Source organism: Sceloporus undulatus, chromosome 2 (genome assembly GCF_019175285.1).
Source record: "Sceloporus undulatus isolate JIND9_A2432 ecotype Alabama chromosome 2, SceUnd_v1.1, whole genome shotgun sequence".
Classification (NCBI taxonomy): domain Eukaryota; kingdom Metazoa; phylum Chordata; class Lepidosauria; order Squamata; family Phrynosomatidae; genus Sceloporus; species Sceloporus undulatus.
Window position 1 is genome coordinate 307,992,893 of NC_056523.1, and position 24,838 is coordinate 308,017,730.

The window sequence follows — 24,838 nt, forward strand, 5'->3', positions numbered from 1 at the left end:
GCAGTAAAACCTCTCAGTGTCACTTCAAGGTGATATTTTAAAATGTAGATTCTAAGCAGAGAGGCAGTTCTGAAGCTGAAGATGCACATGGGCATATAACTTATCTGTCAGAAATTGAAGGCTCAAATATGAAGCTTGATTGACAATACAGAGAGTAGGAACAAACCATTTCAGTTTGAAATGGGAAGCTGATAAGAGGGTCGTTGCCAACTAGTGGAGCTCAAATGCAAGGAAAATTTATGCAGTATCTGAAAACAGTATTTACCAATTTATATACTGATACCTCATTCAAGCTTTGTTTTCCAGTCAATTCATATGGAATCTCAGTGCACTCAGCTTTTTGAAATGAGTAACAAACAATTTAACAAAAGAGATGATAAACACACAGAGACAACAGCCTGGCACAGGCCTGGGGCCAATTTTAGGGCTCCGTAGGGCTGGGTGTCCATACGCACCCAGCCCTACTTTAGGCAACTGTTCTCCATCTTGTTGCATCTCCCGTCCACACGGGCATGTGACGATGATGCGCGGGTGTCCGAGCACCCAAATGGCACTTGCCAGAAGTGTCGCCGTAATGGTGCGCCAGTGATATTATGACGCCCTTAAAAAGAAGCCACCTAGAGTAGCTCCTTTTTAGGGAGCGTGTCGGTGCCACACTGTGCGGCTGGCACAGCACCGACAAGGGGCAAAAATGGGGTGCATGGAGCCTCCCATCTGTATCCCCCCCTAAATTAGTAGAACCAGTAGGTAGTTCACAAGGAGACGTATTAGGGAAGGAAATTCACAAGTTGAAAACATAGATATGAATGCAGTAATTTAAAGAATTTGATGACTTTTTAAAAAAATTGCTTTTAATGAAATCTAATATGCCATGTAGTCCAATATTAATGAATTTAAACACATCTAATGCTCCAAATAAATAAGTTAGGCCCAGTACAGACCACCATTTTGTGGCAGCTTGGGGCCCGAAATTAGGACTTGGGACTTGCTGTTCCGGCACTATTTTGGATGCACACCAATGTGCGCCACTTCCAATTGGTGAAGTGCACAAGAGACATCACCGCGCTGCTACAGGGTGCTAATGATGCCTTCACAGGGGCGCAGAAAGGAGCTGCGTTTCGCAGCTCCTTTTTGGAGCAGATTGTTGCTGTGCCTGTGCTGTTGCCTCGGCAACAATCCGGGGGAGAAAGGGGCGGCCTCTGGCCACCCCTTTCTTTTCATCTGTAGAGCCCCTTCGTTACCCAGAGAATATGATGAGAAATACAGGTGAACAAAATATTAATACAGTATGAAAGAATATATTAGTAAACAATCGTAGAAGTGAGATAAAGGCTGAATCCACACTGCAAAAATAATTCAGGTTGGCACCACTTTAACTGCCATGGATCAGTGCTGTGGAATTCTGGGATTTGTAGTTTCTTGTGGTGCCAGAGTTCTCTAGCAGAGAAGGCTAAATATCTCACAAAGCTAGAAAAAATGGTTGAAGCAGCCAAGGAAATGTAAAGAGAAGATAAACCATTTGTCTGGCAACAAGCAGACACACTAATAAAAATACTTTCAAACTGAGGAAATAGATTTATAGTCTGAGTCGGAACAAAACAAGAATGTGGACCAAGATGTGGAAGATAGTGCAGGAGAGGATCATTCTGGTGATGATTCTGACAAGGAATCAATTCAAGGTTTTTTGATACATGATTTAAAAGTTTACTGAAAAAACATACTGGGAATGTTAGGATCACAATGCTGTAATGAGGGGAATCAGGAAAAATGCAGGGACTCAGACAATTATTAGAGCCAACACAGTTTTATGGAAAATGCATTTGTTCCACTGACCCTTTCCAACGAGGATACCAGACCACATTGGCACCCCCAATTCCAGCCTACTGACTCCCCTGTACAGAGGAAATCATCCCACTACCACTTTCTACTGTCATCCCCTTGATAAGAGTGGTCACCTCGATGAGAAAGATTGCCCTTCCAAAGAGCCTGCATTGTCTTGAAACCTGTGCATAGAGACCACCAGTCCCAGGAAGTCCTCCCTTCTCTCCTCAGTCTCCTGTAGTGACCACTGCCAGATGGAGCACTCATGGAAGAGACCCCCTCCTCCAGCCTCTGCTATGCCTACTCACCATCATACTGCAAATGGTATTACCGCTTTGACTACCATCGATACTATCATTTACTCACCTGGTTGTCAGTACTAAAACTGTTCAAGATCTCCTCATAATTATTCTCGGGGCTAACCTCGAAGCTGAGACTGACCCCAGCCAAGAAGTCATCCACAACAACCCTCTCTGACATCAGCACTACCTCACTGTTCTCCAACACACACATATCATCCCTGCTCTTAAGCCTGCGTGTCTGCCTACCAGAATTTCTTCTGAGATAAAGTGTTTTCCTTCATCCCCAACCTCTTAAAGGACCAATGTGCTGAAGCTCTTCGGTTCCACCAGGAAGGCTTGGTGCTATTCCCTCAGTAGATACAGTTGGTCTGCCATTCTGCAGATTGCATAGCCAAAGCAATGTCGGGGCAATAGCTCTCCGATGATACACTTGGCTCTACTCAGTTGGCCTCTCAGAAGATATGACACATCGCATAGAGGATATTCATTTGATGGTCAGTGCCTATTTTACCCCACCACAGATGAAGTTATGGACCACCTCTTCAAGGCCTGGATGTCTATGAATCCAACACCACCAACAACAACACTTTTGGAGGTCTTGGAAGCATTCCTCTGCTTTCCTCTCCAGGTACAAATCACCTTCACATGCCTCATGCACATAGTCTCAGTAGCCATCTACTCACCAATGGAGAACTTTTATGCACCAGAGGTAGCAAGTTTGCAGCTGGAGCAGATTGAATGGCAACATGCAGGCCTAGAGAGCCTTGGCCTTGGTTCCTCAGCTGTGGGAAGGAGGTGGACTGAGCAGTCCTCAAGCCTTTTCAAACCTACTTTGTGTTAATAACCACTCCTCTGCAGCAAGCATCCTGATGGAAGTTGCCCAGTCTTGCTTTAAAACCTAACCTTGCCCTATGAAACAAGCACACTAGAATAAAAGACCAACAGATGAAATTAATAGGCCATGGTACAGGACCCCTTCTCAATTAGCACTTTTCAATAAAAATCTATCAGCTAAATGTTGGCACTGCAGTGGGTCCAAGGGTTTTTATATGCACATGTGGTGGTATTGTCTGTGTGTTCAGAAGTTTTGGGGTGAAGTGATAAGAGAGATTAATAAAGTTATAGGCATGGATGTTTATTTGAGCAAAGAATTGTATAACATTAAACGTGAAGAATAAGGGACTGAAGAATAATGAAGAGAAGGCAATAAAGAATATATTAAAAGCAACACAGGCTGTGATAGCATCAGGATGGAAAGAAAGTAAAAATTGGAACTTCGCCAAGGTAGATTATTTGGCAGATAACCTGTTGTCTGATATTATTAGAGATAGAAGATTAAAATATACTGGAGAAAGGAAAATAGAAGCTTGGAATTTAGGCTGGGAAATCCTGCTTGAGAAGGTTAAAGGGAATATGAAGTACAATGAAGTCAATAATGTAATTAAATTCCACATATTGAATGTTAGGCATTAATTGTAAACAGTGTATTGATTCTAAACTCTATCAAGCCACGTGGGAGGGGGAAGGCAGAGTAGGGAATGGGGCATACAGAACATTGTTATATATGTTAAAATAATTTAATAAAGACATTGCACAGAGAAAAAAACCTTGCACTATCATCCCTAGGAAATATAGTGTGCCGTGTCTTTCAGAACCTTACAAAAACAAATCATTTTTTTTGTGCCTAAGTGTTTATCTTCTAATATAAGGGATCAAGAGATCCAGTTACCAACTTTTTGTCTCAGTCTGACTCGTTCGTTAGAGATGAAGTGGCGTTCAAAGAGCAGTCAAAGTATATATAAGCAGAACAAAGACTATGAGAAGAACGGAGGCACTGTTTATTTCTTCTTTTCTTCCTAGGACACTGGGTATGAGAGCTACAAAGTTAACTATTTCTAGATACTTTAAAGCATGTATCCATTTGTGCTTTGAATATGCACACACACCATGACATAAGAATGTCTGGGCACATTCTGCAAGACCAGTGGCAGCATCAACAACATTTCAAAAGAAATACATAACACTGCAGTTTGTATGGAACCAGCAATGTCCATAAGACGTTATAAACTACAGTATGTAGGTGCAAGTCTACATGGACTGCTTATTCAGGCAGTTTTAAAGAATAATAGAAGCCAGATCCACCCATGAGGATTGTAGGACCTGAGTACATCCCATATGTTGTGGATTGCACCTTTAGTCATCCAGAGAATGAGAGGTTGGATTTACTGTGAATTGTCATTCTTGAGTGACTGGAGGAGCAATCCACCCCCATCTTGTGGCTGCAAACCCTGCTCCAACACACAGAACTTTTCTCTCTTTCAAGCTTCTCTGCCAAAGTATCTGATCTGTTGAACAAGGCTATACAGTATAATAAAATTGAAGGGGAAAGGACTCAACATTCATAACTGAAAAGAATTTTACACTCATCCCTCAAATGCTGGTGCATGAGGATAAACCCATATGCTGTGGATTATTCCTCCAGTCATACAAGAATTACCATTGATTGTAAATCCAGCCTCTCATTTTTCTAGCTGAAACTGTCTTTCCTCTGACCGAAGTTAACATTAAGCTAAACTGAATGCAAAACAAAATGATAGAACATTGATGTTCTTCATGATCTCTGACCGCATAAAGTATCAATTTACAAATTTACTGATAACTAAATCTGGAAGTGGAATTCTAATCATGGACTCCACACAGGATCATATAGAGTTTGTATCCTTTACCTCAGAACACATAAATCAGCTAACTATGGCGGGTTATAAACCGCCGCTTTGCGGCGATCTGCCGCCGCCGCTGTTTGCTCCTTGAGGGAGCCGCTGCAGCCAAATCGCGCGGCTCCGTTACAGAGCAAAAAAGAAGCTCCAAGTGGAGCTTCTTTCCACAGCGCAGCTATGACGCTATGCGTCCAAGATGTAAACATGGTGGCGGCCATCTGGAACGGCCACCGCCAAAAAATACGTAGTGACTACGTATTAGGGTTAGGGGGGTGCGGAAGCACTGCACCTTCCTAACCCTAATACGTAGTCACTACGTATTTTTTGGCGGTCTGTAACCCGCCAATAAAACTAACTGTTACATTATGCATTTGGCTACTTCCAAGCATTTTGATGAAATAATAGTTGTTGAGGGAACCATTTTAATCATTTGTATATGCAACAGAAAAGACAAAAAGCAGCTACTGCTGTTCTTTTGCTTCTTTGTATGTCTCTGTAGCATATATGAATGAATGAGTAGTTCAAGAGTAATAAACAATCCAGACCAAGCAGTATTTGGAAGTATTTAAGGATTAATTCAATTTCAGTTTGACATTCATTTTTGCCCCTTTTCTGTATCCATAAAAATGGTTTCTTGCTCACATGCACTGTGAATTGCAGCACTTAAATGTGTATGTGTATCGGGGGCGGGGGGGGGAGGAGAGAATGGCAAGTAGTAGCAAACCAAAATGAAATGAGAAATGACAAACTGTACAATTTTGTTTTACTTGTGGCTAGACTGATGCACCATTGTTTCTTTGGAAAGATGTCTATATCAGCAGGTTCCTGGATTCCTTACATTTCATGTAACTTTGAACATAACGTGTGTGGTGTTTCCGTATGACAAAAGAAGAAGAAGGACATTATTTATAATTGAAAGGGAAACCTTAAAACTAGCATACTGTTCAGCATAGAATTTAAGTGAGGGCAAGAAAATAATACATTATGTATGCTGCCTTCATTTAAAATCCCAGCCCCCAATAATTATACAGGAGCCAGCTTGTCAGTCATATGCTTTTGTAAATATGATGAGGTTTAGACATCTTTTTGATCAAGTATAACAAATTAAATAGGAGCTTATTAGCAAGTGTGTACATAATTTGAGTAATACACAGTAGCAAGGAGAAAGAGGGACAAGCAGAAGACAGTGATTGGTAAATAATGAAATGAGATGAAAGATGACAACAGATAAAGATGTGAACATACTGTATTGAAAGATGTGAACATACTGTATTGTTTTGAATTTAAACTTAGAATTTTCACTTAAAAGCTTTCTTGTTGCAGATCCAAGCCGGTTTCAGGATAGTTGGAGACTTTCTGATGGCTTTATAGCTGCAGAAGCTAAAGTTATATTACCTCACCGAGCCAGATCCAGGTATTTATTTATTTTGTAAGGAAGAATGCCATTGTTGTCTTGATTTGAAAATGCAAAGAGAGCTAGAAGAATGAATTGATTTTGCTGTCCTTGCACTTTGATCTAGGCCTGACCTCATGGACAATTACTTGGCACTTGTTCTCTCTGCTTTCATTAGAAATGGACTGTTAGAAGTAAGTCTTGGTCTTATTTTAAATTACAAACATTTTATTTTATTGCAAGTGTGTGTATATGTGTGTTTGTGTGTATAAATGATGGTTTCAACAGAATTTTTTTTTAATTACTCCAGGGTCTAGTAGAAGTAATTACTAGCAGTGATGGTCCGGTATCTGTCAGAGCAACCATCTTACTGGGAGAACTTTTACATATGGTAAGAGAGATTTCATTTCCCTTCCTATTTACTGTGAAATGTATTAGGATTGGACTTTTATCTCCAAGCATGGGAAACAAAGGGGATATTCTGAGGGTATTATTTATTTATTTATTTATTTATTTATATAGTGCTATAGATTTGCACATGCCAAGGTGGCTTTTGTTCCTTGGTGATCTCCTGTTCCATGTATTGAGCAGGGCAAGTTCTTTTTATTATTATTATTATAATATTTATTAAGTTTTCTGTTCATACAAAACTGAATATATTGGTATTACAATAAAATGATCCAGTAAATCATATTTTCCATATTCAAATAGTCAATATTCAGAAAGAGATAGAAAAGAAAAAAGAAAGAAAAAAAGATATAGAGAGAATGAGTTATTCTCTATTTGTACACATTACTAAAAAAAAAAACCAAAAAAATACCACCATCTCTTTTCCTTAAGTTTCTAACAGAAATTTCCATTTGCGTTTGCACTGTTGCACTGTTCTACCAATTGATAACATTGATAGGTTGTCCATTATTGCATACTCATGTATTTTTGTTTCCCATTCTTTAATTGGGGGACCATAAGATTTCTTCCAATATTTGGCATATACATTTCTAGCTGCCGTTATCATATAAATAAGCTTGCTGCAATCATCTCGATTCAGCTTCAGTGTGTCAGGATCAATTATATTCAATAGGAAGAGTTCGGGGGAAAAGGGCACACATTTTTGCATATAATTTGTAATATTCTTGAATATATTTTTCCAAAATTTCCTTACTACCTTGCATTGCCACCACATATGAAAAAACGAGCCCGGGGTTTTCTTGCATTTCCAGCAGTTGGTATTATTAGATTTTTTAATTTTTGCCAATTGAATGGGTGTTAAGTAACTCCTAAAGAACATTTTAATATAATTTTCCTTTAAATTGTTACATATTGATAATTTATGAGTGTTTGACCATGATCTTTCCCAACAATCCATGGATGTATTGTTTCCAATATTTTGCATCCATTTCAACATATTAATTTTCACAACTTCGTTTTCCATCTCGATCCTTAGGAGAATCTTATAAAATTTGGAAATCATACGTTTTCCCCCTCCTGTCAGTATTTTATCTACAATATTCCCTTCATGTTCAAAACCATATTTTTTTTATCCTTTTTAAATTCCTCTGTAATTTGTTTGTGACTAAACCAGTGGATTACGATTCCTTCATTCTCTAGTTCCTCTCTTGTTTTAATTCTTACCCCTCCTGGGGTTTTAATTAGTATATCATTGTAACAAATCCAGTGCTTTCTTTTTATATTCTGGTGTTTGTGAAGGGCTTCTTGAGTGGAATGCCACCCGGGGTGTTTTGTATAGAAATATTTTTTGTAGGTATTCCAAACTTTGAAAAGTGGCTTTCTAATAAAATGTTGGTTAAATTCTTTCTTTTCTTTGCAATCTTCATAATTCAAATATGCGTGCCACCCCATAGTTAAATTGAAGCTTTCTAAATCTATTATTTTTTTATTCTGTAAGAGGATCCAGTCCTTGATCCATGTCAGTGCACAAGATTTAAAATATATTTCTAAATTAGGTAAACCTAAACCCCCTCTTTCCTTACAGTCACACATTACCTTAAACTTAATTCTGGCTCTTTTCCCCTGCCACAGAAAATCCGCAATATCTTTGTTCCAAATATGAAATGGCTTCTTATTGTTCAATATAGGTAGTGTTTGAAATAAAAAGAGCATTTTGGGCAGTATACACATTTGAATGCATGCAATCCTGCCCAGTAACGTAAATTGCTGTCTATTCCATTTCTTAAGATCTTCTTTAATTTTTTTCCAAGTATAGATATAATTGTTTTCATATAGCTCTGAGTTTTTTCCTGATAGTCTTATACCCAAGTATTTAACCTGTTTTATAATTTGGATTTCTGATTTGCTTTTTAGATCTTCCGTCTCTTGTAGTGATAGATTTTTAGTCAAAATTCCACTTTTGCTTTTATTAACTTTACATCCTGCTATTAATCCAAATTCGTCCAATATCTTTTGTAACTTATTTATACAGTGATTGGGATTTGCTAGAAAAACTACAAGATCATCTGCGAAAGCACGAAGTTTATATGTTTGATTGTTAATTTGGATCCCTTGAACTGAGACATCACTTCTTATTTTTCTGTTTAGCATTTCCATCACCATTAAGAACAGTAATGGAGAGAGAGGGCACCCCTGTCTTGTGCCTCTGTTTATATTACATGACCTTGTTTTCTCTCCGTTTACAATTATCTGGGAGTTCTGTTTGTTATAAATCATATTAATCCGATTCATGTAATTTCCTTGGATTCCACTTGTTTTTAATACTTCTTTCATGAAATCCCATTTTACCATATCAAAGGCCTTTTCAAGATCTAAAAAGGCCATACCTACTCTTTGGTTGGTATTATGATCACAATATTCCAGAATGCCCAATACCATTCTGATATTATTTTTTAAGTATCTACCGGGTAGAAAACCTGCTTGATCTTCATTTATCCATTCAGTTAATATTTTTTTCAAATGCTCAGCCAGAATTGAAGCAAAGATTTTATAGTCCTGGTTGAGAAGAGCAATAGGACGGTAGCTACTCAGTAGTGATGGATCTTTTCCTTCTTTCAGTATCAATGTAGTTAGTGAGTTTTCCCAAGATGTTGGATATTTACCTAAATCAATTTCCTGAAATGTTTTAAATAGCGGGATTAATAAGATTTCTTTAAATGTTTTATAGTATTTTGCAGGTAAGCCATCTGGGCCTGGAGCTTTATTATCTTTTAAATTATTGATTGCTTTATCAATTTCTTCTATTGTGATTTTTGCATTCAAATCTTTTAAAGCTTTGTCGGGGATTATGGGGATCGTATCTTTCCTGAGATACTGCAAGATATCCTGTTGGCGATTGCTCTTTTCCTCTTTAATCTGAAATTGATTCTCAAAATATTCTGCTACCACATTTTAAAATTCTTTTTGATGTGTTACTTCTTTCTTATTGATTGTTAACTTTACTATTAGATTTTTTTCTCTATCTTCCTTAATTCTTCTTGCCAGCCATCTCCCAGTTTTGTTCGCATTTTCAAAATGGTAATGTTTTATATATTTAGATTTATTTAGTAGTTCCTTTGTGGCATTTTGGTTTAATTGATATCTTAGTTTTTTCCCTTCCTGGATTAATTTTCTGTTCTGTGGATATCTTTTTATCTCTTTTTCATTTTTTTTTAAGTTTCTCTGTCAGATCTCTCTCTATTTTCCCCCTTTCCCTTTTTTCCCTAATTTCCTGTTGAATGAATGGACCCCTTACTACCGCTTTACTCGCGTCCCAAATGGTACGCATTTCCAATTTATCCGACATATTTTCTTGGAAATAATATTTTAGTTGTTGTTTTAGTTTGAAGACTGCATCTTCATCTGACAATAAGTGCTCCTTTAATTTCCATGAATATTCCCTTCTAACTTTATTGAAAGATAGTTCCACCGGGGAATGGTCAGATAGCAATCCAGGCAAAATTTCAATTTTTTGAATCTCTTTACACATTATCTTAGAAAGTAAAATAAAATCGATCCTAGACCAGGATTTATATCTATTTGAAAAAAAGGTAAAGTCTATATCCTTCCAGTGGAATGTTCGCCAAATATCTATCAAATTTAAATCTTGTATTAGTTCCATTGCGCTTTGTGGAAGATAAAAATTCCATTTGAAAAAGTAAGAGTTAATTTTATAAAGAAAACTCAATTAATTTTGTTTGGTGTAAAATGTCTTGCAAATTAATATCATGGAATGTGAATGGTCTAAATTCAAAATTTAAAAGAAATAAAATTTTCCATTTTTTGTACAAACTTAAAGAGGACTTTGTCTACAAGAAACACATATTCAAAAAAAAAGACATAAGACTTTTAGACAAACCTAAATTAGGGAAAGTATTTGTAGCTGCCAGTGAAAGACAAAAGAAAAAGGGGGTGGCGACTTATGTAAAAAACTCAAAATCGGCAAAGGAGTTATTTGCAGATAAAGATGGTCACTACTTAGCCGTAGAAGTAGAAATTCAAAATGAAAAAGTTATGTTGTTAAATGTATACGCCCCCCTTGATCACAAGTCTAAATTTTACAAAAAACTACACAAAAAAATGCTTGAGTATGATTATCAAAAGGTAATAATTGCAGGGGATTGGAACGGGGTTATCGACCCATCAGTAGATAGATCGTCTCATAAGAAAAAAAAATATCAGAGCAGGGCAAGTTCTGAAAGGCGATGGTTTTAGAGAGGTGTGGTGAGGATGCAAGTGCCTTAATTCCCAAAGTTATTTGGTCCCACACAATGCTGTGTTTCATTAGTAGGGGATCAGTACTGTATGTTAAAGATGTTTTTTTCCTGCAGTCTAGTTCTTTGTAGTCTTTCTTCAGTTATGGGCAGTTCACTGAAGAATCTGTCCTTGTCTTCAGTGTTTTGCTTGTGGTCCCTGGATCAGTGGCTCTTGAGGATTGGTTGAAAAAAAGTAAGGTTTCCTGTAGTAGAAAAAACATGATCAGCTGTAAAATGTAAAAAACGGCTTGTTTGCCTTTTTAATTTAGCTAGTTAATTACTTTGGGGAATGGATTTTCCCTGAAAAATTATTAGAAGTATTGTCTAAGACATAAGCAATTAGAGAAAAATCCTATTATTGTTTTTAAAGCCATTATTTACTAACAGTTTCTGTTAACTGGATTATGTGTGGAAGATACTTTTATATGTTCAATACTCTGCTTGTATTTCATTATAGTTTAGTAAGTTTACACTTTTGCTGGGGGGGGGGGCAGAATGAGCACTTTTCAAAACCTCTGAAGCTTCATCTCTTTTTCAGGCAAACACCATCCTTCCACATTGTCACAGCCACCACTTACACTGCTTACCAACTTTAATGAATATGGCAGCATCTTTTGACATTGTAAAGGAGAAGAGACTGTAAGCATAAATTTTAGTAGAACTGTTAAGATACATTGTCAGGGACAAGATAAGATTATTCCTTTAGTGTTGCTACAAATGAAAATATGTCTTTTGTCGTATGTTACTTATTTAAATTGATACTGGTGATTTTAAATATTCAGAATATCTATTCCAAGAGTTCAACTCAACAAACAGCACTGTATAAATATTTTTGAAGAATACCATATTTAAAAAGTTCTTATAATAAAACCATATAAACTGGAAGAAGAGTAGGAGAAAAGGAAAGAGGAATGCCAGGCTTCCCTTCCCTTTTTGGTAAACCAACTATCCTGCAGCAGTATTCAGTTTGTCCTCCCATGTAAGGGATGAGCTCACAGCACTTTGCTTCTCAAAGTATGCTTTGCCTGAAGGATTGCATAGTATTAGTTGCCCAATACAGAGGGAGTCATTTCTGGTGTAGTTCAGAAGAAGGGTATTAAAAAGGAGGACCTATGCTATAGTAAATCTTCAAGTGTACTTCCAAGGTTGCCCTCAAGCCAAACAGTCCGAATTCCCTGGGTGTCTGGTAGCATGGGGCCATCTAAAATCATGAGCCTGCCTGCCATCAAGTAATGCTGATAATTTTTATGAATATTTTACAACATCTGACTGTATAGACAGGGGTAGGCAACTTGCGGCCCGCGGGCCGGATGCGGCCCGGCAAGGCTTTGGGACCGGCCCCAGCCCGGTCCTGCCGTCAATTGCCGCCGGAGCCTCTGGCCTCTCACGTGAGGGTGTGGGACCTTTGGCCTATCAGGAGGAGGCAGGCAAGGGGGGGGCAAGCGGCGGGCAAGGGGGGCAATTGTCTATAGAAGCCTCCGAAACATGCATTTATATTAACATTTTTTTAAAAATCAGCAAATTTTTTCGCGTGTCCTCCATTTTTTTTAAAAAAAGTGTCCTCCATTTGAAAAAAATTGTCCTAAATTTGTCCCGGTTTATTTATTTATTTATTTATTTTAAAAAATATTTAATTATTTACTTTTTGGCTTCGGCCCCCCCAGTTGTCTGAGGGACAGCAACCTGGCCCCCGGCTCAAAAAAGTTGCCCACCCCTGGTATAGATAGAAGTTATCAGTGGACATATAATCATTAAAACATTTTGTTGGTGAATGTAGATAATCTAAATGAAGTTGCAGGATTTCTGCCCCTATGTTTTGAAAGGAAATTGATGTTGCATTGAATGGAATGTTTTGATGTGCCTTAATTCAATTATTCAGGTGTGGTATTGTAATTTGGAATTTTAGTCAAGCTTTTAAAGCAGTCATAATTTAAAATATTTCTTTTGTATTCTTTTTGTTTCAGAGAGCCTTTTGTATTATATTTGTTTAACTGAAATTTCATGTTAAGTTTGTGGATTTAGGATTGACTCTTCAGAACAAATAACCTTGACCTGTAGTTTACTCCTAAAAATATAATCAGATTTCTGCAAAACAGGTGGTCTTGGTTTTTCCCAGTTTGACTGCATTTCCTTCCCCATGACACTGTCATTAGGTGGTTTTTCGACTTACATTATGTGACTTTCACCCTATATTAAAGGTTGGTTGCCTCTAAGAGTTTAAAGCTATTTTTGTTCCCTTCTTTTGCTTTTCACCATGCCAACTGAATCCCCAAGTACTTGTCTGAAATTGGTTTCTCACCCTTGCCTTATAAGTTGACAACCTCAATGCTACACCAGGGGAAGCTTTACCATAAGATTTTAAAGTAGGGCTGATTTTAAGCTGAAGAACTGATTGTATACGGCTAGTGCTCTTTCATTGTTTATCATGGAGTTGCTATAGTATTTTTGTAGTCTTTTCTTGTTTTCTTTCTCCTTTTTTGCCTAATAACTACAATCTGAGAGCACTTGTAATCATATAAGTCATTATATAAGTAGATAAAAATAATAACTAGATAATGAGTTATTCTAGCTTGTATCTACTAGCTGCTTGTACAATAAAAATTATAGTAAAATACTGTGTAAACAAGGCAGTTGGAAAAAATTCCAAACCTGTTCAGTTTAAAAAGTTGAAAGTGTGTAATTACTGTTTAACCAGGTTTAGTTAAACCCTGAGTATTTTTATATAAACTGATCTGTTTCCTTTCAAATAAGTTATTCTGATTTGTGCAGTTTGTAACTTCTTTAAATCAGTAGCAAATGTCTCACTGATTTTGCTGATTCTAAGTGGTATCCACTCAAGTACTAAATTTGATTTTGCCCTGTATATCTTTTTTTCTCTAGTGTATCCAGTAGTTCTGTAATAGAGCAGATTCCCCATTGTCTACAACAATCTATTCCAGATCCATTTATTTTAAAAGATATCTCATTCTAAGCTCTAGGCACTATTGTTCTGTCAAGAAGACTATGATGGGATGGGAATGCTCCCCCCCATCCACCCCTAGACACTTTTAATCTCTACCCAGCCACACATTATTCCTCCCTTGAATAGTGATGGATAGTTGCAAAGACAGAGGCCACTGCTTGACATTTTATGAGGCAACATACAGGCCAGTACAGCCTCTACCCATTTGTGAGCCCCACATTGCTTAATATGTCACCATACTTCTGAAATTCACCAAAATGGTGCCAAAGAACCCCCACTCCTTAGTTTCACTTTAAATATACCACGACATTGCCAAATTTAAGCACCTGTGTTTTTACACTGTAGCAGTAGTTCTTAATACTTTTTTAACCAGGGATCCACTTCAAATATCTTCCTTGTTGCCATGAATGCAACCAATGAGACTTAACTCAAATAATAATAATAATAATAATAATAATAATAATAATAATACCGTACCTGAACACTGAACTCTCAGAGGCACTGAAGGGGGAGAGAAGACTTTTCTCCGGCTGCTTCCTGCCAGTTTACAGCTGGAGCACATTGAATGGCAACATGCAGATCCAACCAGCCTGCCAGCTTTTGCCTTGGCTCCTCTGCTGCGGGAAGGAGGTGGACTGAGCAGCCTTCAAACCTTTACAAACCCCCTGCGTGGTTCACAGACCACAGGTTGAGAACCACTGCTCTACAGCAAGCATCCTGATGGAAGTTGCCCAGTCCTGCCTTGAAGCCTAACCTTCTTGCACTATGATCTCCAGGAAATATAGAGTGCTGTGCCTTTCAGAACCATACAAAGTTAAGCAGTGTGATAGGAAGCATATCATTTGGTACATTCTGACCATATAAAATTTTTCTTCTGGCAGACGAGCCAGTGCAGCGCTAAATTGCTTAAAACGCTTCCATGAAATGAAAAAACGCGGACCTAAACCTTACAGCCTTCATCTAGATCACATTGTTCAGAAAGCCATGTCAACACATCAGCGAAGAGATCAATATCGTGTGCAGAAAGATATCTTTATTCTAAAGGTAGAGTTTTCTTACTGAAATATGTGTTCTCAGATTTGAGACTTTACATATTTGTTTATTTAAATTAAAAAATGTGTGGGTATCTGTTTCACTAGAATGGGAAACAGTTGGCACTAGTTTAGACTCATAGAATCATGGAATCACAGTGTTGGAAGAGATCTCAAGGGTCATCAAGTCCAGTCACCTGACATGCAGGAATACACAAACAAAGCACCTTCAACAGATGGCCCTCCAGACTCTAAAATCTCCAAAGAAGGAGACTCAACCAGTCTCTGAGACAGTGTATTCCATAATGTTCTGATGCTGCGTTATACTCTATGCATAATCTGGAATAGCCAGTTCTGTTCCCTATGACAGCTGCTTCTCTTGAGTATTTGTTAAATTCAGTTCTCACCCTCTGTACATTGATAGCTCATTTTGTGTTGGTGCACTGTCAATTACTTCCTGTGGTTGTGCAGCTATTTTTTTTAACTGATCTGCCTTCCTAGCCACCAAACATGTGTCCATTCAGCTCCCTGCCTTGGAACGTACAATTCGTATAAAGCAACTCAAAGTGAGTCTGCATTTTCTCTCCCAGTTCCCCTTGAGCTCCTGCTTGTAAATCACTCAGCAAATCTTTTTGTTTTTAATTGGTATTTTCATTTTCTTTATTTTTAGCTTCCCTATCATCCTGGCTACAATCCCTTTTAACTGATCTGTTTAATTGCAATGGAGGAAGAGGGAATACAAGCACCTCTGGATCACTGTCACTGCCTGAAATAAATATTCATTTTATTTCTGTTCTTGCCACTATTTCAGACTTTATGGGCAGTGGCCATCTGAATAGAGCTGGTTTTATTATTGTCATGGCCCCCAATCTACTGACTAACAGTCAGAGAGACAGACCCAGCCACTTTTTCCTCTGCAGTACACTTCTTTCTTTTTTCTGAGGGCAAAACTCCTTTACCTTTCTTGCTTTCCTCACCTGTTCCTTTTCTCCTTTTCTGCACTCCCTCCATTATTTTATAAAACTAAACTGTGAGTGTGTGAGAGTGAAGGGATACCATGTCCAGCTGGCAAGGCAGGAAATTTAAAAACTGACAGTGATGGGAGTTGGTTAAATGGTTCCTCCATGCATGACTTTAAAATGGACAGTTGTGGTTATTCTCTGTATGCTTCAGAGGAGCAATTGATAATCACATTATATAGTGCAGGTTGTACCCCTCATGTACCAGTGTCTGAGTCAGGAATCAAATGTTCTTTAATCTGTGAATTTGTAGTGTCTACTAATGTGAAAGAAACAGAAATAAATTTCAATTTTTCTGCTTTGTTATTAAAGGACACAGAAGAAGCACTGTTAACAAATCTTAGGGATAGCCAAGTTCTTCATCACAAAGAGAATCTTGAGTGGAACTGGAATCTTATAGGGACCATACTTAAGGTATGTTGTGATGTCCTGATTAATGTTCAAGACATTGAGGAGGAATTGGTATACCATTCTAACAGGCCTCTTTATCTGCTATTTTCTAGTGGCCAAACATCAGCCTAAAAGCCAACAAAGATGAACAATTGCACAGGTATGCTCTTCGAAGAAATATCAATCAGATTCAGAAAACACTTCAATATTTCTTGAACAATACCTGTTCCAACATTATGAAATCACAGATCCAGAAAACATTTCAGTTTATCTTGAATAAAACCAGTTCCCACATTGTGAATTCATAAACATTTTTTGCTAGCAGTGGCTCCATTGGAACATTTACCTGTGTGTATTATGGAAATGTGCCTATGCTGTAATATTCTATTGTAGGGTGTATTGAGTCATAAGTGCCCCCCCCTTCTCTGATAGTTCTGAATTTAATTCCCTGAAAATATTCCACTAACTGATAGTAGTTTCCATTTTGAGAAATTTTATACAGTAAACCTGTTTTTCAATTCAGCTGTCTTGATAAAACATGTTCAAATATATTTCAGATCCCAAAAAGAAGTTGATAATTTCTTTCTGGCCCAAAACACATGGGCCAAAAACAACATCTTTCGGACGCTTTGGTGGTGTGGCATTTAGATGATGCATGCCCCCAATGAAGCTGGAAGGTGCTCCGATGCCACCCTCTGGTCCAAAGGACCGGATCAAAAAGGAATTGGTTTAAACTGAATCCTGATGGTACTGGCTTGGGAGCACAGGCGGTGGCATGCTTTGGGAGTGGGCCATGCGGTCACTGCCCGATCGCAACCAGAGACTGCTCCTGCCTAACCATCTGTTTCACCCCACTGACATTTACAAAAGAAATAACAATTATAGACGGAGGGGGGAAAATTTGTCTAGGAGTAAACAGATCAGACAAGAAATATTTCTCAAATGGTGGGCCATCAGACTTCTAGAACTGGGTGTGTCTGGATCCACAAAGCACTAAACAAGGCTTTAATGTCAGCAAATCTGAAGTAACAGCTGAATTCTGAAGGTAAAATAACAGTTGTAATATCATTTTAGTATCATGTGAAGTGCTGCCCATTGGAAATTCTGGCTTAAAGAACAAGACATTGTTGTGGCCACAACATTGACTGTGGCCAAGATCCACTGGTGTACTTCTGTGAAATGCATGGCATCAGCCAGAACTGGCAATTGTTCTTTTATGCACCCTAGAAACCCCTGGGATTTTTTTAGTGACATATTGGGGGGGGGGGGGGGGGGGGGGGGGGGGGATGCAGCAGAAGAGGCAGGGGAAGAAATGCCTACGTCCACTTGCCTATATGCAACAATCAAGATGTGGAACTGGCCCATGCTAATATCTGCAAGACAAAAACAGTTTCATAATAGTTTTATGCAGTAAAGGCTAACAATATTCCCTTCTGCAAAATAATGTACCAAATGGATGGATTAGAAATTAGCCTGTATGGAAATGTAATTTCTTGCATTTGCATATAGAATAAAAGGTTTGGAATTTTTTTAGTAACTTTCTTTTGTAACTAGTTAATGGATTGAAAGCATGATGATGCATGCATTTCTTGCTAGGTTGAAGTTGTTGTAGGCAGCAAAATTAGCTTCATTTTTATCATTGCCTCAAATGCATGAGTGGTGAACAGTTATTTCATACCAATATGATCACCAACAGTTTTGCCACTTTTTGTAGTCTTCTTTTACAAATATGTGGTAGGGGTGGGGGTTTGCAGCCTCGCCTTCTAACTTTCACAAAATGGATTTTCTCTCTCTTACCAGTCTCATCATGTAGGGCAGGGACTAATATAAGTTCCCTTTGCTGTAGGTCTGGTTCTGTGTGGATTCTGCAACAGAATGTGTTTCCAGTGGACTATAATGCCCCTTCTAAGGTGCATGGGAATTAATATTAGTGTTGCATTTGGAATGCACAAAATGGATTGACTATCTTGTAGATAAAACATAGTAAATTGATATATTGGTTTGAAATTTTACACTAATTGTTTCAGAACCTCTTTCTTCTGCTTGATACTAGATTTGTTCGACGACTGGTATATTTCTATAAGCCCAGTAGCAAGTTGTATGCCAACCTGGATCTGGATTATGCAAAGTCCAAACAACTTACAGTTGTGGGTTGCCAGTTTACTGAGTTTCTTCTTGAATCTGAAGAGGTAAGATTAGTTTAGTTCAGCCATAACTAACAAATGGCAGCTATTTGAACATTACCGTTTTTTGGGGGGGGGGGGGAGGAGGTAAACGATTGTGCACATTTTAAAAAGTGATAGAATTTTCTTTAGGCGATGTTTACTAAATCTAAGTCCATTGGAACATTTAATTCTAAAAATTCATTCAAGATACATTTGATTCTAAAGATTCATACCAGGAGATCTTAGGATAGGAATGGATTTCACAAAATTGTTTATTTACAGACTGTAATATCTAAATGCTATAACAGACAAAGTATATGAAATACATTGGTTGAAGACTTAAGACATAATTTTTTGTGGGTTTTTCAGGCTATGTGGCCATGTTCTAGAGGAGTTTGTCCTTATGTTTTGCCGGCATCTGTGACTGGCATCTTCAGAGAATGCTGGCATGGAAGTGAGTGGGGTATTTACTGTGTGACCCTGGGTTGGGCAGAGGGTCCTCCCAATCCAGGGTCACCCAATATGATACTCAGTTCAATTTTTTTTATTAATGCTTACGCCAAAGGCCATTCGCATGATTAATATGTAAAACCAATTAAAAAATTTGATATTGTAAAATGCTCCATCAAATAACTAACACCTGAATTTTATACATTAAACATAATAAAATTCCAGACAATTTACTAAAACCACATTAAAAACAACTTCAAAAATTAGATAAGATCTTCCCCATGGCAATCAAGTGCAATTTCCGCTATAACTCTTGCCCGAATTTTGATTGCTGCTGAGGCAAACAATAAAACCTTATAAGTTACCTTAGAATCAATATCAGACAAGAGGTAAAAAATCTTTTCAGAGGTAGTATTGTAAATTGAACTGTAATAGATCCCATAAATTTAGTTCTTGGCTCAGTATATAGTGAACAAAAAAGCAAATAATGAGGCAGATCCTCGATTTCTGGTGCTCCACAAATACATAAAACGGGCTTCTTTAGGTGTGTGTGAATATCTGCCATCAATCATAGCTGAGGGCATTATTTGAAAATGGAGAGCTGTAAAAGCCTGCCTAAGCTTTGGGAATGTAAGCTTCCCTAGGTAATCAGTCGTCTGATGGTCCAGTTTATATAATCTAAACAATTTGGAAATTTTTGAATTGTTTATAGCCTGTCAATCGAGATACACACCCTGGTTAAAAATGTATTCACAAAGCTTCTCTCTTGAATTCCAGATAGAAGGATTTTCAGTTAGAGCAAGGTATGATTCAAGCAACCTATGATATCTTAATCTCCAAACTTTACAGCTTGGTAAATGTTGGAAACATAACTTAGGAAAAACCTTAACTGGAGAATCTTTTACAGAGCTCCAGTAATTAAATAAAGTGAAATAATGGAAGGGAAGCCAACCTCTGCCCGAACCAAAGTTGCAGAAGTGCCAGGTGGAAGTATAAGCAATTTCTTGAAAAATGTATTCTGACCATTAGTAATTCCAGTTTTTTTGTTGTTGCTGTTTTTTTGCAAGCATAAACATGGTCATAGTTGCCACTGCAAATCTCACCTTCATATGATTATTCTCAGTCTGTAGATGTGTAGGAGGGAATTCTGTTACCCTTCTATTTTCCCACTTGTTTGGATTGGCTTCATCTATGGTGGCCTCTGTGATGGGACAGAATTTATGTCCCAAGGATGGAATGAAATACACAAAAAGCTGGTTTTCAGATTCTCAGTAATAAAAATATATTTCACTGAATGGCAACTGTCTGTTAATACTCCTAAGAATGACTAAGGCGTGTTACACACCGCCATAAGGCCTTAGGACGTCCCATTTTGAAAAAAGGGCATCTCTTCCAGACGCCCCTTACCCTATTACAGACAGAGTTCGTAACAAATGGCGATGGCCGTTCCACATGGCCGCCGCCATTTTGACGTAGCGGATGCTCTGCGTTCGCACGTTGCGGCCCAGAAGTGACGCCGCGAGTGTGCGCTTTGGCACTTGCGGCGTCTCTTCCTGGTTGCCGGAAGGAGCATGATTTTCGCGCTCCTTTGCAGCACGGAGGAGTCGCGCGGTTTGGCTGCTGCGACTCCTCCACGCTGCAACCGGCAGCGGCTTGAGACCACCCCTTTTGGCAGTCTGTAATGGGCCTAAGTCTTGTTAAGGTCAAGCATTACCAATTGCAGTTTTGCACCACTCCACATGTCAAGTATAATTGGATGCAGCAACAACAGCTGCAGTTCACAAGAATTCTAGCTTGTCAAGGGTGAATCACCATTATTGGTGCATGCCAGCTAATTATTTTCACTTTTTGTGGGAGTGGATAAACAAGCCACAATCAATGGCTTGTTTTTCACGATATGTGGATTCAGAACTAGCTGTCTGAATTCTGTCTCCCACAACTAACTAGCCAGGCAAATAACCCACAGCTGGGTCTAGACTGGGAATGTTGTGGCTCTTGTTGAATGACAACTCTTAATGTTCCTCATTAATATCTGTGCTGGCCAGGGCTGTTGAGATTTGTAGCAATCTGTTACTTTACAGTGGTGCCTCGGGTTACGAAATTAATTCGTTCCGCGGCCGCTTTCGTAACCCGAAAAGCCTTCGTAAGCCGAAATGCCATAGGCGCTAATGGGGAAAAAGCCGCGGCTCCGCCGCGGCTCCATTTAAAATAGCGCCGGAGTTTTTTCGTAACCCGAAAAAACTTTCGTAACCCGAAACAATAATTCCCTATGGGATTTTTTCGTATCCCGAAAAATTCGTAACCTGGGTATTTCGTATCCCGAGGTACCACTGTATAAGGATTTAGATTGGGTTATGTTTAAGTAAAGGAAACAAATACTCAACAAGGGTGTCAGTACTAGAGAAATTATTACATCAAAGAAACAGCCACAATACAGTAACTTGAGAATTAAAATACTTTCCTATGATGTACCCTGAGTATGAATAAATAGTGCATACACAATATGTATATACTGCACTCATTTCCATGCCAGCATTCTCTGAAAATGCCAGCCACAGATGCCGGCGAAACGTCAGGAACAAACTCTTCTAGGCTACAAAAACCTATAAAAAAAACCTATGGATGCCAGCCATTAAAGCCTTCGACTTAGACATCCTTTTCCAACCTGGTGCTCTCTGGAAGTGTTAGGCTGCAATCCCCAGTACCTTCAAGCAGCATCACAAATGAGCACGGTGGCTGGGCATAATGAAGACTGTAGTTTAGTGCATCTGTAGGGTGCCAGGTTGGGGACTACTGCACCAAAATATTGAAATACATTGATGAAATAAAAAAGGATACTATATTCATGAGGTTGAGAGAGTTCAAAACCTCTCTCTTTATCCTTGTATCCAAAGAAGTCACTTAAAGCAGTGTCCAATTACCTGCCTTTCCACTCGAACTAACTTCTCTCTGATTGGCCAGTCAATCAATAGCCATTATCACATTCTGAGTTAGAATATCATTAGGTCTCTTTCAGGGGTAAAGAGACTTCACTGCCACTTCCTACCCAATTCCACAGAAGATTAATACAAGTGCAGTAACTTGGCTGAGAACACCAGAGAAGTTATGTGAATTGAAAAGCTATTCAAAAGACACTAGATGGCTTCAGTAAAACAAACAAACAGAAACACCGAAAACCTTAGTTTATTCTTTGAATATACAGAGCAAAAATTATAGTCAAATAAACAAAGAAAATATTGGTTATAACATTTAAAACGTGCCCTAGTTTGTATTATAGTCAACTAGTTTGTCTCTTGTATGCTGCAGAATAAATAATAATAAATAATAAAACTTTTATTTATATCCCGCTTTTCTGTGACAAGACAATCAAAGCGGCTACAACATGTTAAAAAGGACATTTACAAATTTATGTCCCAAATTCCGCCCCTTAAAACAGGATTAAACAAATTACAATTAAAACATCTATTAAAAACACAGTGGGCTAATACATGATGTGGGGGGCAGTCATTCTGTGGCCAGGCACTTTTATTCAGGAAAGGCCTGCCGGAAGAGATCCGTCTTGACAGCTTTTTTAAAGCTGTCTAAGCTGGCAATTTGACGGATCTCGTCTGGCAGACCGTTCCATAGTTTGGGAGCAATTGCAGAGAAGGCCCTCTGGGAGGTAGCAGTTAGTCTGGTTTTTAAAGGCTGCAATAGATTCCTTCCAGAGGACCTGAGGGTGCAGGGCGGATTATATGGAAACAGGCGATCCCTCAAATAGGTTGGACCCAAGCCATGTAGGGCTTTAAAGATCCTTTTTAAGAGACAAGAGTGAATTGTCTGTTAAACTCCCTGTCTGCAGTGCAGAGAGAGCAACATGAACTTCAGTAATAATAATAAAATAAAATCTTTATTTCTATCCCGCCCTTCCAAGAAGATCAGGGCGGCTTACAACAGTGTGACATGCACACAATACAAAGTTAAAAACACATAACAACGATATGCAACTAAAACAGCAATAAAAGCCCCATAGCCCGTCCTCATGGCCACGGAAGAGGAGGGAGGCCCGCAGGATCTTAATCGGGGAATGCCTGTTTAAATAGGAAGGTCTTAAGGTCCTTCCTAAATTGGGCCAGGGTGGTAGATGAGCGGAGCTCGGTGGGCAGCGTATTCCAAAGGGCTGGGGCAGCTGTGGAAAAGGCCCTTCTTGTAGTAGAGGCCAACCTGGCCCCAGGCACCTTCAGCAATTGCTGCCCAGATGTTCTGAGGGTGCGAGGCGGATTGTACGGGGAGAGGCGGTCCTTTAGGTATCCTGGGCCCAAGCCATTTAGGGCTTTATAGGTAATAACCAACACCTTATATTGAGCTCGGAAGCGAATAGGCAGCCAGTGAAGATCTTTAAGTACAGGTGTTATGTGGCTGGTCCTGGATACGCCAGTGACCAGCCGGGCTGCCATGTTCTGTACCAATTGAAGCTTCCGAGTTTGGTATAAGGGTTGCCCCATGTAGAGTACGTTGCAGAAGTCCAGTCTTGAAGTTACCAGAGCATGTACCACAGTTTCTAGGTCCCTCCGGTCCAGGTATGGGCGCAGCTGGCGAATCAGCCGAAGCTGGTAACAGGTGCTCTTGACCGTCGCATTCACCTGAGCCGTCAGGTGAAGCGACGAATCAAGAAGCACTCCCAGACTGCGCACGGAGTCCTTTACGGGGAGCGTGACCCCATTCAGGACAGGTGGAACCACCGCCATTCCTGGACCGGGGGAACCTATCACTAGTACCTCCGTTTTCTCTGGATTAAGTTTGAGTCGGTTTTCCCTCATCCAGTCCATTACTGACTCCAAGCAGGCCACGAGAGGAGAGACGCCATCCCCGGTCACTGCATCAGTCGGAGACATAGAGAAAATGATTTGGGTGTCATCAGCGTACTGATAACCCCGCGCCCCATGTCTCCGGATGATCTCTCCCAGCGGTTTCATGTAAATGTTAAATAGCATGGGAGACAGAATGGCTCCTTGAGGGACCCCAGTTTTAAGGGCCCGCTCGCTGGAGCACACGTCTCCCAGCTGCACCATCTGGGACCTCCCAGAGAGGTAGGAGCGGAACCACTGGAGGACAGTGCCCCCGATTCCCACCTCAGCCAGGCGCCCCAGAAGGATACCATGGTCTATGGTATCGAAAGCCGCTGAGATGTCCAAGAGCACCAACAGGGACACGCTTCCCCGGTCAGCGCTCAGACGGAGATCATCGACCAGGGCGACCATGGCCGTCTCAACCCCGTGACCCGCCCGGAAGCCAGTTTGAAATGGATCCAGATAATCCGTTTCATCCAAGACCGTCTGAAGCTAGAAAGCAACCGCCCTCTCGATCACCTTCCCCAAAAATGGTAGCAGCGAAACAGTGGCATTGGTTAGTTACCCCTGCTGCTTAGCCTTCTGACTGATTAACCAGAAAGCTAGATTACTTCTTTACGTTGTCTTACTTGCAAAATTGATTCATTGGCCTGACTTTATTCAAGATTTGGGGGGTTAATGCACAGGTCAATCAACATGCACTTTTGCCCCTCAGGAAGGAAGACAGGAAGGAAAGAAGGAAGGAAGGCAGGTGCAACAAAAGGTAGATATAGACTTACACATTATCTAAACTTTCTACATTCTAAATCTTTGCATCTCTCTCTGTTGTCACACAAAGGGCAGTAAGTCAGAACTGCTCATTCTAATCCCTTTGTTTAACAAAACTCAAAACGTGATGGGAGAGGAAGATAACAGAGGATGTAAGTTCACTTTTGTAGGACCCTGTTCTTGAACTATTTCCATCTTCAACTGCCAGTACATGTGAGAAAATCTAGACTGCCTGAGGATTGTTTACTGTTGTGACGGCTATAATCCCTATAGGACTAACTTTCAGCA

At 39.3% G+C, this 24,838-nt stretch overlaps 1 protein-coding gene across 10 annotated transcripts in view; it reads left to right on the forward strand.

Moving 5' to 3' along the window:
* Positions 1–24,838, forward strand: part of RICTOR (RPTOR independent companion of MTOR complex 2) — a 122,143-nt gene that overhangs the window by 59,492 nt on the left and 37,813 nt on the right. For 7 of the 10 annotated variants that reach the window (XM_042448850.1, XM_042448842.1, XM_042448848.1 and 4 more), the window contains 9 exons: positions 6,164–6,254; positions 6,361–6,427; positions 6,544–6,624; positions 11,475–11,575; positions 14,780–14,942; positions 16,261–16,362; positions 16,452–16,498; positions 18,392–18,527; positions 24,498–24,545. In XM_042448850.1, the coding sequence (XP_042304784.1) occupies positions 6,164–6,254; positions 6,361–6,427; positions 6,544–6,624; positions 11,475–11,575; positions 14,780–14,942; positions 16,261–16,362; positions 16,452–16,498; positions 18,392–18,527; positions 24,498–24,545 (836 nt within the window). The remainder of the gene's footprint in view (positions 1–6,163; positions 6,255–6,360; positions 6,428–6,543; positions 6,625–11,474; positions 11,576–14,779; positions 14,943–16,260; positions 16,363–16,451; positions 16,499–18,391; positions 18,528–24,497; positions 24,546–24,838) is intronic. The other 3 variants (XM_042448844.1, XM_042448845.1, XM_042448847.1) reach the window with 1 other exon arrangement.